This window comes from Chlamydotis macqueenii, chromosome 1 (assembly GCF_036417535.1).
Source record: "Chlamydotis macqueenii isolate bChlMac1 chromosome 1, bChlMac1.mat, whole genome shotgun sequence".
In the NCBI taxonomy this organism is placed as follows: domain Eukaryota; kingdom Metazoa; phylum Chordata; class Aves; order Otidiformes; family Otididae; genus Chlamydotis; species Chlamydotis macqueenii.
The window spans coordinates 22735683-22752111 of NC_141556.1; the positions used below are offsets into that span (position 1 = coordinate 22735683).

At 40.1% G+C, this 16429-nt stretch overlaps 1 protein-coding gene across 3 annotated transcripts in view; it reads left to right on the top strand.

Annotated features, from left to right (window-relative positions):
- The first annotated feature begins 217 nt into the window (after positions 1-217).
- GRM8 (glutamate metabotropic receptor 8) overlaps positions 218-16429 on the top strand; it is a 343105-nt gene continuing 326893 nt past the window's right edge. For all 3 annotated transcript variants that reach the window (XM_086739982.1, XM_086739981.1, XM_086739983.1), the window contains exon 1: positions 218-950. In XM_086739982.1, the coding sequence (XP_086596108.1) occupies positions 441-950 (510 nt within the window). In that variant the 5' untranslated portion in view covers positions 218-440. The remainder of the gene's footprint in view (positions 951-16429) is intronic.

The following is a 16429-nucleotide window of genomic DNA, read 5'->3' on the forward strand; positions in this document are numbered from 1 at the left end:
TTCAAAAGTAAACACACTGTGTGACAGGTATAAAACTGCTGAACTAAATGGTATTTCTCACTGTTTTTTTTTTTCTTTTCTTTTTTTTTTTTTTTTTTTTCCAGAAGTACCTCAACTGCAAGGCAAAATACAAGGACATAATCTACTGACCTCCTCTTAGCATCAGGACCAGACATACTACCCTACACTTCACCATCTATTAAGAGCAATTGAAAATCACACCTCAGAAAAGCTGATCAACCTATGACATCAGTGGACATCTTTTGTAAAACACGTTTTATGTACTTCTGGCGAGATCCTTTTTCTACCTACCACATGGTTCTATATAACTTACTGGGCACTGATGGTAGCCTCCAGAAAGTGCAGCTTCAAATGGTCAGCCTCATCCTTTAGCAAGAAGAAAATCTGGATACTGGATAGCAACAACATCTTCAGAGAAAATGGTATACGAAGGAAAACGATTACTTTCCTGCCATTGTTTCTTCCTGTTAACAGCCAAATTCTACTGGATACTCACCCTGATGCAAAGAACTCATGGCCAGGAATACGCTCACTCCATCCGACTGGATGGGGACATCATCTTGGGAGGACTGTTCCCCGTCCATGCAAAAGGGGATAGAGGGGTGCCTTGCGGGGAGCTCAAGAAGGAGAAAGGGATCCACAGACTAGAGGCAATGCTGTATGCAATTGATCAGATTAATAAAGACCCTGATCTTCTTGCCAATATCACTTTAGGTGTCCGGATCCTTGATACCTGTTCCAGGGACACTTATGCATTGGAGCAATCCTTAACATTTGTGCAAGCATTGATAGAAAAAGATGGTTCAGACGTGAAGTGTGCTAATGGTGACCCACCCATTTTCACTAAGCCAGACAAGATATCAGGTGTGATAGGTGCTGCAGCAAGTTCTGTGTCCATTATGGTTGCAAATATTTTAAGACTTTTTAAGGTAAGGAACATTTTCTATCTTTATTTTAAATTTTAAGCACAATGAGGTGATTGTCTTGTGTTATCTTCAAAAAAGAAAGGACTTCTTCAGATTCAGAAATCTGAAATGACTGGTTTGGCCTTTCAAAGCAAAGGGGGAAAAAAAGAGAGCAATGATTTCAAATCCTAATTTAAGGTACTAAATGCCTCTTTTGAAGTTCTGAGCAACCAGAGCACATTTTAATTCTTTAGGGATTTGCATCCTTATTTTTTTACTACTCACATTTGCTCCATATTGAGTGTTTATGCTCATCAAGACTAGGTTGAGATTGATTTCCCAAATTTCCAGGAGAATGAAATATAAGATTTAAATGCAAATCCATTTGTAGGAGGACCAGATAATTTCCCTAAGTAGCAAGATATGCCAGTAATAATCTAGTGCTATTGATATGAATGTCTAGCCAGATGAAGTGTACTGAAATATCTTTGATTTCCTTGAAATCTTAACCTCCTTCAAATTTTTTACAAGGTGATATTTTTTTCCAGACTTTGTTGTCAATTTGTGAGCTTTTGGACAACAGTTCTACTGGCATTTCCTTCCATGTCCTTTATTAAGCTCTGGCGTTACACATAATGGAAAAGTAAACCCGCCACTTTTAAACTTGCTAAGTTAGATGGAAAAATGAACACATTCTAATCAATCAACTTAGCTGGAACAGGTCAGGCAGCAGAGATTTGATTTTTAATCCTGTGCAATGGCATACAGATGACGGCAATTTGAGCACTTCCTTCTCCACACAGAATGAGTGTAACTTTTCTCTGAATCTATTACTGTCCTACCACCCACTGTTATTCAGACTTGTTCCTTCCGTTCAGAAGTCTTGCTTTGTGTCCTACAACTTCACCACAACCAACGACCGCTTAAAGACCATTTCTTTGACTTTTGTGGAGAACATTCTGGTCATGTTAAATATTGCTGTTACGTATTTTGAAAGGAGTTGCACTTGTTTTCTAATTGTTGTAACTGAGAGATTGATTAGAAGTAAGGCAAGATTGTATTTTTTTTCTTTGAAGATTCCTCAAATTGGTAAAGAGTGTTTCAGTTGTTTAAAGGGAGATTTTTGTCCTTCCCTCTGGTTCTCCCATGGAGGGCATAATGATGGATTTACAGTTCAGTGGAGGAGCAAAGTGTCTGCTGGGTTGTGGTCAGATGTTCATTACAATCTCAAACTGATCCCTAGCTGCACTTACTGCACAGGCTTGAGAGTAGTGGATTTGTTCCAACCATATGTTTCGCTTGTGAAAATTGAGTGCCCAAAACCAAGCTAAGTCTTAAGAACGTTCTGTATGGAGAACACCTCTGGAGCTGTGCCTGGTGGGGGTGCCTGTTTTTCCTGGGAACAATCATTCATGTTGTGGAAGGTGTCTATTTTTAATTTCACATCCTTTTTTTGAAGTTGTGATACCCTATTAAATAATGTATAGTTCTGAAGTAATGATAGATGGAATGGTCACTTTAATACCTGTAATAATACAGGGCCACGTAGACTGCGACTTACACCGTTTTGAGCTGAATACAGTGCTGTAGACCAATTTAAGAAACTAAGCCTTGTAAGACATGCATTAACTGTGAATTAAGAGCAGCAAGAAGGAAAGAGGCCTATGAATTGTCTAAGATAGTGGCAATTTGTCTTCTGAAACCATGACAGCTACCTCCTGATTTCCATTATGCAATAAGATTGCAAATAACGTTCTACTGCAGTCTTAATCAATAGAGGGTCACGTGATATCCCCTCTGGGGAAAGATCTTATTTACCCATTTAATTGCTGTAACACAGCTGCTGGCAAAAAGGAGGAGACATCTCTTTTAGTTTTAATTATAGATCCTGCACAAATATTCTTAATAATGTGAAAAATGACAAATTATACCCTTTAATGTCTGATGCTGGACCTGCATCTGAAGACTGTTTTTTACACTTTCCTCTCAGAAGTAGATCTGTTATCTCTGCATGAGTAAAGGCTGCTGGATAAGGCCCTCAGATAGTAGCACTATAGAAACCGTTCACAACGGTGTAGTCAGAAGGATTAGGAAATTAAGGGTCGTCTGCCAGAAATAAAGAAGTATAGTCCACTTTGGGTTGTACTCAGACCAAAGATGTGGGCTGGGACTCTCAGCTGATGCATCTCCACAGCTCTGCAGCTGAGGACCAGGACCTTGGTCCATGCTGACAAAGGCTCCAGGTATGAAATTGTGTTTACTGTCTCTTGGTGTGTGTCAAGGCCAGGCACTCAGCTGTTGTAAATGCCTATGCTTTCACTGAAGTCAGTGATCACTGTCATGCAAATGCCTGTTCCCATTATATCCAGGGTGAGTGTGATTCATCCATACTTCTGTCGAACAGTTCTATTCAGCAAGTTGAACCTGTAATTTGAAGTTCAGTGTTGCTTTAATATCTGCTCTGAAGTTCCTAAATGTCAGGACTACATATTTTTTGAGAACATTGTTACCCAGTGAAATTTTAATCTGTGATGAAATTGTGAGAAGGATATTATGTCTCTCAAGGTGAATACACAAACAAAGATAGCCTGCGAAATACTATGCTCAGCAGCTCAGATTTTTATGCTGCTATTTTTCTTTTTCTTGCCACTTTTTTTTCTTTCTTTTATTGATTTTACAACATAAAACATACAGGTCAATAGTCCTATCTGATGATCTGGTGGATAGCATAAACTGATTGAAAGTGATGGCATCCTTTTAGCTAAGTGTTTTCATGGGAATTGGGGAGGGAAGTCACCACAGAAAATGATCTTGATCTGTAGCCTTTCTCCTGGTCAAATGACTCACCTTGAATTCTTCTCTGTCCTTTCTCCTTTTGTGAATTTCCAGGTGTGCTACCATTTAGTATGTGATTTTCTGAGGTCTTACCCTTAGTAGGTCCAAAACATTAAGGTCTGAATTTGGACAGCCTAAATTTCACCTGTTGATGGTTTTAGACCTTTCAGAGGCATTTTACAAACAGGAAATGCTTGTTCAAGGCATCAACTGTTTCAAAATGGACCTGTTATTCCTTGATTATCGTAAGGAGGCTGCTTTTTGCCTTATATTACTCTGATGCTTGATGCAGAAAAGGTTGTGTGAAACAATTGCTTATTAAGCTTTCACAACTGGGAGGTGGTCTTGCTGCAAATGTAGTGGGAGAAGGAGAAGACCTTCAGAGGCGAGCACAGAAGGACTGTGCTAGGTAGTAGCACGGTATCTAACCACTTAAACAGTCCTTCATGGATCTTAGGATGGATTGTCCCCACTTGAAGCTGCTGACTCATCATTTTGAGTTGGTTTTGTCAGAGAACATCAGGAGGGGGCTGCTTCACAAAGGAAACTAAGATAGGAGCTGAGGGGAAGAGGAAGGTAAGAAGGGCAGTGGTCTCACAGCCTCGTCTGAACGGGAAGAACAAAACAGGTCTGTCTGTGTAACCAGGTTCAGCCAACAGTTCAGTGATTGCCAGGCAAGTCCATAGTAGTGACACAGGTCCAAGGCCAGCCAGGAATTCAGGTCAGCAAAGCAAGGTTGGTGTCAGCAAGGCAAGGTCATGCTCAGCAAGGCACAAGGCCAGCGGCATATCTTGAGCAGGAGCGAAGGGCAAGGGCTAGAGCTGACATGCAGCTGCTGAGCAAAGAAGGTGGACAGAGGTCCTGATGAGGCTTCTTATTGCTCTTCCTCACAGCTTAGCTGGTTTCCTGGGCTGATCCAGGGTCATGCATCTGCGCCATATCAGAGATGACCCTTGTCCTGGTTTTGGCAGGGATGGAGTTAATTTTCCTCTCAGTAGCTGGTCTGTTTTGAATTTCATATATAAAGAATGTTGATAAACACACCGGTGATATGAGTTGTTGCTGAAGAGATCAAGGACACTGTCCAGCTTTCCAGGTCTCGCTAATGTGCAGGTGCAGGAAGCTGGGAGGGATATAGCCAGAACAGTTGACCCAAACTGGCCAACGAGAGTATTCCATGCCATAAACGTCACGCTCAGTATATAAGTGGGGGTTACCTGAGACGGGGGGCATCTCTGGCATCACTTGCTCTCTCTCCCTCTCATTCCTTTGCTTGCTGCTCAGTTTCGTTTCCGCGATCGCTGCTCGGGACGGGCTGTATCGGTCATTGGGACATTGGATGGTGAGAAACTGTACATCACTCATTTTATATATTTTAGTATGTTATTATTGTAATTTTCCTTTCCTATTCTAGTAAACTGGCTTCATCTCAACCCACGACTTTTCCTTTCTTCCCAATTCTCTCCCCTATCCTGCTGGGGAGGTAGAGGGTGAGGGAGAAACTGTGTGGTGACCAGGGCTAAACTATGACACTCTTGAACACATGGAGCCAAATCCAGGGCTGGGGAAGGGAGGGTGTTGCAGAGCCTGCTGGTGCATTCAAGACCTTGACAGTTTTTTAGCATTTTCCATGGCAGTGACTATAGAAATAGGACAGACAGGCATGGGCCAGCCTTTTTGCTTTCTTCTGGTGCACCAGGACCTGCTTTTTCCTCTGGATAAGGGAAAATTACATTGTTTGGTGTCTTTTTTTTTTTTTTTTTTTCAGTCTGAAAATCCTGCTGCCTAGTTGGTTTCTATTTGGCTGGTAGGATCTATTGAGGGGCTGGCTGTCTCAGTTGGCCAGCTCTCAGTAGCACAAAGGCAACCTTTCTGTTGACTCCATCAGAAAAAGCCTTACTCTGACACCCTTCATTGGCTTTGTCTCACTGAAATTTTGGCTTTCTGTAGGGTGCTCAGGCACAGCCAGATGGTATCCTTTAGCTGCTCTGTGTGATGCTCATAAGCATCTGGGCTGTTCCTGGTCCCTCAAAACCAGCCTGGAGGAAATAAGAGACTCTGCAGCTTAGCTCACTTCATATATTACGTTCCTTCTCTTCAAAGCTTCCTCTTTAATGTCTGAATAACTCATGTCAGTGGTTAAAATCTGCTGGAAAAAGAGAGACATTTGTTTATGCAGGTGTCCTGCCATCTAAAAACCTCACAGTTTCTGAACTCCTTGGTACGCTCCATCTGTCACCTTCACACATCTCCTAGCCAATGTCACACTGGGAGCAGCCTAGGGATCATGGTTTGCATGTGAATTGAGACGAGTGGACAGTATGCTTGGTGAATTGTGATCTTAAGCTTTTATCCATGTATTTATATACATGCATATAAAGCTGAAATATTCACTGACAGTTTTATTCCTTTCCTTGCCTTGCCTTTTGCCTTGCCTTACCTTCTGTTTTCTCCTCTTTTCCCAAGACTAAATGATTTATTTCCTCTTTTTGGTCACATTTACTTCTTGCGGCACCACTGTAATCCACTTTAATAGCTGCTGTCTGGAGGGACTAATATTCCCTTCATGCACATTTGCCTTATACATTTCATATACATTTACCTTTTCAGATGTACAAGTACAAATGACAATATGGAGCTACTCTTTCCACTTTATGTGCAACCATCCAAAACACAAAGGATAGTTTCTTTCAGTAAATCTAGAAATGATTGCATTGTTTGCTTTGATTGTTTCCTTGCCTCTTTTTGGGTTTTAGCGTACATCTTTGGCTGGTAGCCTTGTGGACCTACCAGGGCCTTGATGATGCTTTTTTAGGCTCCGTTGCGGGTCATTTTACATTGGGCTGCCAACGTGTTTCAGACCTGCACAAAACAGCAGAGAGGCCTCCCAAAAATGAGGACATTGCCAATGTACAGAGCCAAACCTCACAGAACTTCATAAATACAGAGCTATGCATTTAATTGTGGCAATAGAGTGCTTCTTGTGACTGAAGGGAATATGATGTGAATGAAATGTAATAACATTTTACCACATAATTTCGGAGAGCACATACATACTTCCATGAGGGAACCTGAGCTGTACACAGATCCTGATTGTGACTCTATATCTGTGGAAACTTTTGCACCTTGTGAGCATTACTGGCTGCAGAGGCTCTAGAGAGATGCAGGAGTCAGTCTCGTCCATATCTTCCATAATGGAAGAGCTTGATCTTATACTTTATAAGAAGTGAAGAACAGGCTCAAGACTTTTACCCAACATATTGGCATTCATTAATCAAAAACATGCTGCACTGATTAAAACATATTAATTTTCAGTTCACTCTGTCGTGCTGCATTTTTTCAATAACTTTTTCTGCTTCATAGCATTGAAATTTGAAATAGGATGATTTTTTTTTTTGGTGGTTAAAACATATGTGGAAAATCTTGTGTGAAGTGTGAAGAAAAATTGTTGTTAGTAGGGAGAAGACGATTGCAACATTTTGAAACCAGCTCTTAAGATGAACAGATTTGTTTTACTTTTGCTCTAGATAATATTTTCACTGTCTGAATAATTTTTAATTATAAAAGGAACCCATTGCCAATACATCTCATTTAATTTTACAGTTTTTTTGTAGCTTATTACAAGCACGTATCTGTTTACTCCCTGAGCATCTTGTCCTGTTATTGGCTGGAAAATACCATTATAATAATTCTATTTTTTTCTGTTTTCTTTTTTTCGTAACTCAGCTTCTCTTACATAGAAACAACATTCATTTCTCTTTATATTTCTATGGCAGTAGATACTCAGTTATGCAAAAACTCCTTTAAATTCAGCCATGATTCTTCTGTCAGTATCAGGTTAAATGTGTTATGGTCAAGAGAGGCAACACGAGGTCAACACCAAGATAAAATTATATGTACAATAGATGCTTTGCAAGTATCAATAATGAAAGAGTTGGGAAATTTTTAGTTCCAGCCAGAGGAAATAATAGGTTTTCAGATTCTGTGAAAACTGCTAGGATTGATTAGCATCAAATTTTATTTGTGCTAAGCTGCTTGAGGCAAGGGAGTACAAAAGCAACTTGGTGCATTCATTTAGTGTTCTATAATATATTAGTTGCTTAAATATTCCTCTAAAGAGTTGATATTTTTAGTCTTCTCCCATTCCTGGATGGAGTTATAACTAGTGGTTAGAGCAAAGGGGCAATCTGGTTTTCTGTATTATTTTCCTTGGTTGTCATTGGTTTGCTACAAGGCTTGAGCAGCATCTCGTGACCTTTTGGTGCTTCTCTTTTGTCATTTTGATTTTACTATATTTAACCATTTCACAGGAACAATTAGAAGCTTGATTAACGTTTGTTAAAGGGTTTGAGGTGTCTCCCCTGTTTTTGTAGGCAAGCTGAAGCTGTCTAAAGTGTTGAGGTTTTTATGTCATTCCACAACCACAGTATGTGAGCACCTTACAAAGAAACTGTAGCTGTTAAAGACCAATGGTCTGATTTTCTCTCTACTGCCCCAAGGGCAGTTGGGACTATATATATACATTTTTCCCTCACATGAGGGAAACTGCATATGCAGAGAGAATTATTTCACCCTTTCATGGCTGAAATTTTGCTGAGTTCTTGCCACTGTATTAAGATTGCCTGTACATGACAGAGGCCCCTGGGTTATTTGTTAAGTAGTACCTATATTAATATAGATATCAATCATAAATTTACAAATCAGAAGACCAAAAGGGTGAGAGGAGTCTAGCAGTTCAGCAAGGGCTCACTTAGCTAGAAACACAAACTCTGCTGTGGATTTTTTTTTAAGATCTTGTGTTAATAGGAGGCACTTTCAATGTCTCTGATATTCAACAAAATGTACCTTGCATAGTTCTCTGTCAGCCAGGCCAGCTGACACAATCCACATCCACATCATAAACTCCTTTATTCCCCTAAATCCTGGGGCTGCAGGCACATTACTGGGAGGGAATGGTTCCTGGCCCAGGTTGACTTGTGAAGGCTGTCTGGAAACTGGGACACTGCTGGCTAGCACAGGTCATGGCTGAGCTACGGACCGTCTGTAGCTGAGCTGGTGTGAGGGGTGTGCTCTGAAGTGATGTGATTGACCAGTGTAGACCTCTCTGCCCATTTCTCAAGGTAGAGCTCCTCTGCTCCTACATCACACTGAAGGGAAGACAAGACAGTGCAAGGATCATTGATGCTGTTTCTGTGTTTTAGCACAGCAACGCTACTTTGAGTAGCCACTATGAGAACTAAATTAGGACTTTTTCTTTCCCTTGGTGGGTAATTGCTTCAGTACAGTGACAGCTGTGCAATATGAATTGTCCTGCGTTCTGACTGTCATCAGAAAACAGGCAGTATTGTGTGTTACAGCCAACTGGTAGATTTTGTGGGTTTGTGTATTTCCATCCTTATTATTTTCCCTAAAGCACATTGTGCTTTTAGGATTAGACTGGTTTAGAGTACTTAAATGTATATCCTTGTGTTTGCTAGCATTTATCAGAGAAAAAGAGCCATCCAAATAAAAGTCTTACTGAAGGACACTGATTCCACATGAATGAACTAAATAGCCAAGAGCAAAATGCTCCTCTGGGCTGGGATCTACAGATGCTTCCAGATCAGAAAAGCAACATATTATGTCCCTTATCCTTCTGACAGGACAATTAAACATTTAAGTGAGGCCTTAAATTAGGAGGCTGTTTGCCCTTGTCTGCCTGTGCCCTCAATGGAGAGAGTAAAATGCTTTTGGAGCGGCACTGGATCAGGTCTATGAGTGTGGATGCATCTTTTGTGTTTCCAGAATGATGATGGATTGATCTGTGCTTGCACTTTCACCAGACAGAACCTCTTCTCACTGGAAGGCTTTGAAAACCTTGCATGCAAGTCATAGGTGGCTCTGTACACATTCATAAGAAGATTTTAAACATCTGGAAGGGTGGTGTGGTTTCTTAATTCCTTACTCACTTTCCTGTGGGAGGAATCTTGTTCATCTGCTTTTCTTTTCCATTTCTCCCCTTCTCTATTTCTCTCTCTTGTCGTCTTAGGAAAAGGTACTTTTTGACCATTGTTCCTGATATTTTTCAAACAAGTATTTCATTCCATACTCTCCAAACAAAATTTTTTTCAGACATGCTGAATAAGTAAGGCTCTGACTGGGTCTCAGTTTCTGTGGGTCGTGAGGATGAGTGAGGTAGCAGGAGGAAGAACTGGAGTTTGGACGCCTTATAAGCAGGACTTATCTATGGGGATAACAGGAAATAAAGGAAATTCTTGTTGAGAAATTGAGCCCTAAAGGGGCAAATGTCTCTCCTTTTACTTCACTGTAGGTTTTGTTGTCTGGCACTTCAGATAGATACCTGGCTCTAACTCTTCTCTGAAATAAATTATTTCTGATAGCGATGCTGAGATATGCCATGGTATTGTGAGGGCTCTCTTCTTATTGTATTTCTTTTATAGCTTGAGACTGTGGAACAGGAGCAGAAGTGATTTCTCTGAGAGAGAATAATTCATATTTTGAGTTTTGGCTTATGTTCTTTCATGGAAGGTGCCTCCAGCATTTAGTTGCGTAGCAGCAGGATTTGTAGAGGCAAAATCAGGATCTTTATTCCTTCTTCACTGGTACGTTTATGCACATGGCTCTTGTATAAACTTAAAAGTAGCAAAAGGATGATATCCCATTTTGGATATCATTCTACAAAAAGCTCCTAACAATTTCCACTAGTTTTTTACTTTCATAGTGACTTTGTCACGTTTAAAAGGCCATTGCAAACTTCTTCCAGGCTGGATAAAATTTTGTCAAGCAACTCCATTGCACTGTGGTAGCACTAATCCCCCATGGTCATTGTTACTCTTATTCAAATGAATTTTCTTTCGTTTTTGTTTGTAAAGTCGTTTGAAATACTAAGATCTTAGTGGAAAGTTATCACCACAGTTATACTTAGGCTGAAGCATTTCAAAGAGGCTCTAGGTCTTGCAATAGATCTCCAGGCCTGACACTTCTGAGACAAAGCCCAAGAAAAGAGCTGAAGAAAGGGCCCGTTTTCTTACCGTTCTTATTTCTTCTTTTGGTGCCATGAGTTGCTTTGGTTTTATCAATACTGCTGAAACACAGAAAGTCCCCTTCCCGAAAAGCTGACTTTCTTGAAGGCTGTCACCCAGACAAGGACTCACCAGTCCAGAACATGTGCCATATGAAAGCAGATGAAGTCACAGGAGGTTTCAAGACTTGCCTAGTTGAGTGATATGTTAAAGGATTATTAAGTGAAGTGGAGCACGGACTTAAATGTTGACGTGCAGTACTGTACAAGACAATACATACTGGCTAGTAATGGACAGGAGGGAATATATAATGGATGTATGTGTGCTTTTATACATGTATGTTTGCTATGTTATGATGTCACTATAAATTCACTGGCTATGGACTACTCAGTACAACCAACCCTTCAAGAGAGTGCTGTGAGAGAAAAGAACGTATCTTGGTAAGCTGAGACAAGGAACTCATTTTTCTTTAGGAGCAGCATAATAAATCCTAGGGATTCAGACTATGCTCATCGCTGTGGTGTCCGGGACCAAACAAAAACCTGTCCTGCAGGAAGAGACAGATGCTGGTGTCATACACTGAATGGAAAGTGTGGAGGCCTGGGAATATCCAACTTGTGCTAAGTTCAGGAGCAGCAGATAAGTAGTGTGACTACATTCTTCTGTAGCCAGCTGGATGGGACCTGCTGGTTGAATTCTGCTTATTCACAAGGGAAGTGAAGTCTGGTTTTTGTGTGACTTAGCCTCATTTAAATGAGGAAGAATCCCTGGGAAAGCAATGTATTCCACGGAAGCCAATGAATTATACCACTGTAAAACTGGATTTATCCAGAGGGAAATAATGTCCTGTGCCCATTCAAAATTACACCCCATTGGTATTACTGCCAGTAGGCTTTCTCTTCCAGTATGGTAGTTCAACAGGTGAGTAAGAAAAGTGGCTATGGGTCCTCAATTATTGCCTCATGTCATTTTCAGATATCACCATGGTGATGCTCTATTGATCTCAGTCTGCAAAGAGATATGGATATGTTAAACTGGAAGAGAGATAGCATTTGTTTCTGTGGGACAATGCTGATCTTGGAGGAGGTGGCAATCTGATGTCCACAAGCATGGCTCTGCAGAGTAGTTTTTATAATATGGACTAACTTTAAACATAACATAACACCAAATTGTACTGATAAAGAGGGGTTAGTAGAGCACAGATGTGTGTAGCTAGGATATTTTTTCAGGAGAGGAAAATATAGGTTGACTGTTAGAAAAAAATACAGCCAAGAAGTACCCTATTGTACATTGTCTAAAGGTCAATCCCGTTGTGTGGGATAGGAGCAATGCCAAATTTCCTACTTCCTAGCTTTCTGAAAATTATGTTGGTTAGAAATATAAAACCACACATTTTTGTTTCAGTGGGAAAATAATCTAGGTAAAGTAGCCAGTGTTTTCCACTCCTAATTTTGATGGTTCTGTTTGCAATCCTTTGCGTAACACAGCACAGGATTTAAAAGTTACCAGCTGCTATACTTGCTTTTCAAAGTGTGAAGAAAATATGTATTGTCCTGAGGATTAAAGGGCTGATTCTCTTTGTGCTCAGTTCAGGCAGAAGTGAAGTGTTTGTAATGAAAGTGAAAGCTATTAGAAAGCATGAAACATGAGCTGGAAAAAAAAGTGTTTATGCCTTCTTTGTTGGACAGGATTTGATGATGCCCTTTGAAAGTTTAAGTGTAAACATTTATCTTATTAATCAATGTTTCTTTTTTTTTTTTCCTGCATGTTACAAACAATTTTGCTTGCAAAACCTAAATGCAGTTGAAGCTGTCGTTTCAGCCCACTGGGAACCATTTTAGCACGTATCTTCTGAACAGCAAAAACTCATCATCTGTGAGCTAGTTCCCATCTCCAGTACTGACTGAACAGCATTTTGGAAACTGAATGTGTAAGGTGTTTGAGACAAGAGGTACTGCAGAGAAAGAATAATATCTGTAGGGCTAGTCTTGGGTACTGGAATGGGAAGGGAGGGTAGCTGTGCTGTATTTGGGAGCGTGAAAAGCTTACAGTTGGAACAGATGCTGAGAGTGCCCTGTGACTCAAGGTATGATTTCCTGCCACTCCTGCCAAGTTTCAAAGCTTGTGTTTTTCTTTTTTTCTCTCCTTATTTCTATTTTTAGGCCAAACAGCAAAGGACTTGTGCTTCAGGAATGAAGACTCACAGTTCAAGTTATACTTATTGCATCTTTGCATATGCATCAAATAATGTTTCATTCTGACGTGTAGGAGAGAATGAGAGTAAAGATGTAAAAAGCTGATGAAAACACAGGGTATTTTTGGGATGGGTCACATAATCACTTGGCTCAAAGGCAAGCTGCAAAGCTTTGTTTGAGTGTGACAGACTGCCCTCGCTGTGTGGTAGTGCCCGTTGAAGCCTTACATCCTTTGTCTTGCTTCACCACAGATTTTCTCTGTGACCTTGGGCAAGTCACGCAGAAGTGAATCCCCAGCCTGGCTCGTGGAGCTGGGTGCCCAAGTGAGTCTGGAGGACTGACGTCCAGGGTCCCCTGCTCCTGCTTCCCTGGCTACAGCACTTCTCTGCCTGAAGGGATTTGTGAATATAAAGGCTTCTCGATAATCAGATATACCATTGAGGAATGGGGGCATATAAGTACCTCAGATAGCTAGTTCTTAACGAGGGATTCCTTGTATCCTCTTACACAGTTCCCTCCCTTGGGTTTTGCTATGAAAGGGGATTACCCAACTCTCTGTATGATTTAAATATACAAGTCATCAGTCTCTGGAGCAAGTCATGAAACCTGCCTCACCTGTAATCAGAGGCTGTACATCCCTCCTTAGGAAACCATGACCGTCAGAAAGAGAGCCCCAGAGTCACAAAAAAAAGCTTGGATTATTGCTCAGTAAAAGCAAAATTGTGAAAACTCATCTCTGCCGTCTGTATTAGAGTGATTGGGAAAAATGAATGTCCACTATTAATATGACAAAGCCTGAAATTAAGTAGTGTAGGATAAAAGAAAATTAAGACAGGTGCGTGCAAATGCATGTTCTACTTAGCTGAGAGGATTTTTTTTTTTTGTTGTTCTTAAATCCTTGAGAAGAGTGACAGTCAAATCAGTTTTGTAAAAGACTTGCTAGCTGACAATTATTCTGGTTTATTTCTTGGTGTCTCAGGAACTGGGGTTTTTTTTTGTTTTTTTTTTTGTTTTGGTTTTCGTGCTGATTTCATTAAAAGTTTGTTTGCTTAGCTCTAGCTTGAGTAAAAATCCCTGTGAATAGTGCAACTTCTGGCAGGTCTGTGGCAAATAACTGCCTCATCTGTTTGCTGGCAGTGGATCGGGAGCTAAGAGGGCCTTCCACACCTTTTAGAAAAGGTGATTCCTGTTTTTAAATTTTCTCCTTTTCAGTTGTTTTTAATATAGCCAAAACATGAATGCAATATTGTGAGCAAGGCTGTGCAAATAATTAGTCAGTTTGACAGCTGAAATGAAAATAAACATTCATTTTAATCTGAACCAAAATGATCATGTTGAACTGGGATTTGGGGGCTTTTTTATTTTGTTGGGTTTTTTTTGTTTTATTTTGTTGAGGAAAGCTCTCCAAAACATTTTGGTTTGTGTTAAATGCTAACTTATATCCCACGTGAAACAAAATATTTAATTTGTATTTTGGAAATCTTATAATTTAAGAAAAACTGATAGGTTTGAAATGCCAATCTTGGGTACCTTTCATGTAGTGGTGGTGCCCCTCTTCTTATCACAGCTTGTTTACTCATGGCTTACACAAGGGTCTTGATCAAATTCTTCCTCTTGGATTCAGAGCAGGTCATCAAATATAGTTCAGGAAATGGGACAGCTCAACTCCGGGCCCCACAACAACAGACAAAGTTGCTTTGTAGTAAAATTAAGAGTTCTCGTCACAGAGGGAGAGAGCTCTGCAGAAGCAGGGACACTGGGGCACTCTGTATAATTTAGCTTTCCTGAATTTCCACCTCGTGACTTTTATTTCTTATCCCACTGGTCTCCTGTGTGCAGGACTTTCCCTGGAGATCTCTAATCTCACAACTCTTTGTCAAAACCGACCTGTAATTGTGCATCTGCTTCTTTGAAAACTGCTTCCTGCTCTTCTCCCTCTGAACAGCTGTACGCAAGTTAACGCTGCTCTTGCCAGATGCTGTCTATTCACTGCTGATAAGCTTTCACAATGGGAACATTTTATTTCATCTATGCTAGAATTCATTAAATATTCATTACAGCAATGATTTGAACTTACCTATCCCTGTTCCTTGCTGAATACTGGACTATACAGTGAATTACTCTCAGGCGGGCCCAATGGAAGCTTAATTGTTTATGAAAACATGAACAGCTTCAGCCGGAGAGACTTTCATGTCCAAAAACCTTATAACTCAATGGTTAGTTGTTCCCAGCTGAGTACTCTAACCACCAGACTATTAAGTATAATACAGGCAGCTACTACAGCCTCATTTTTCCTTTTGGAACATCTGCATTGTGAGAATAAATTACAAAAAAAAAATGACAGAAATGTTTTGATATAGACCAGAAACTATGGAAAACCTTTAAAGAAGTCCTGCTGAATGCCATGGGGAGACCTAACAGTAAAGCACATTTGAATACTGAAACATTCATTTAGATGCTTTAGCCATGGATTCCCAAGCTTTTATCTTTAAGATGATGTTTGAAAGTCTTCGCCAGAATGGTAACACAAGATTCATCTTAGCCCTGTCCTCAGCTGCCTATATTAACGTAGGCCTCAAGGGCAGACCCTTGTGTTCATATGAATGGCTGAATCATCCCCCACGAGTCTGAAATGCAAGTGACCTCCTGGAAGTACCTGTGTATGTTCATCAGTCATAGATGACGAGCTAGTGACTTTCAAAGACTAGGAATTTGTAACTAGCTACTCCGATACAGTACTGACCATCTCACTTCTGAACTGTCTAAATCCCAAGCAGGTCCTTCAGTATCTAGGGCTGATATCTCTGCAGTGCAAAACCCTTGCCATGAACTGTCTTATTTATTTAGTTTCATAAATATCAATGGTTTCTGTCCTTGACATACAAGCTTGTAATTACTTTAGATTTGTTTTACATGTAAGGCTTTACAGGAGGACTGTAGACATTTTTGTTTTGAATATAGAAAATTGGAGGACATTCCCACAGCAGCTATTGACAGTGATATTTGTCATCCTTTCTTTCTTCAGGCTATTGTGAATATTGTGGATACTATAGTTAGTTAGACAGACTGATAGTATAATAATAAATAACATTGTATTTTACTTTACAGCTCCTATTCGCAGCAGTGCTCCAGGCAGCTGCCTATAATACACTAAAGACCATTAAAATATTAAAACACACAGAAAATGAACCATAAAAATAATGTCAAATAGATAAATAAAATAAAATAATTGGACTATAACAGAAGCTTTTTTTTTTTCCCCCTGAATCTTAACATATAAGTCTCTCTAAACAGTTAAGTCTGGCATTTTTTCACTGAAGGTTCAGGACATGAGGAGGGCTACAGTAGGCAAGGATAGCATACAACCAACATTTTCTGCAAGTCATAATGAAAGAATACAGTAGTTATGACTTTAATTGGAATACTTTTCAGATCCACTGACTGAAAAAAA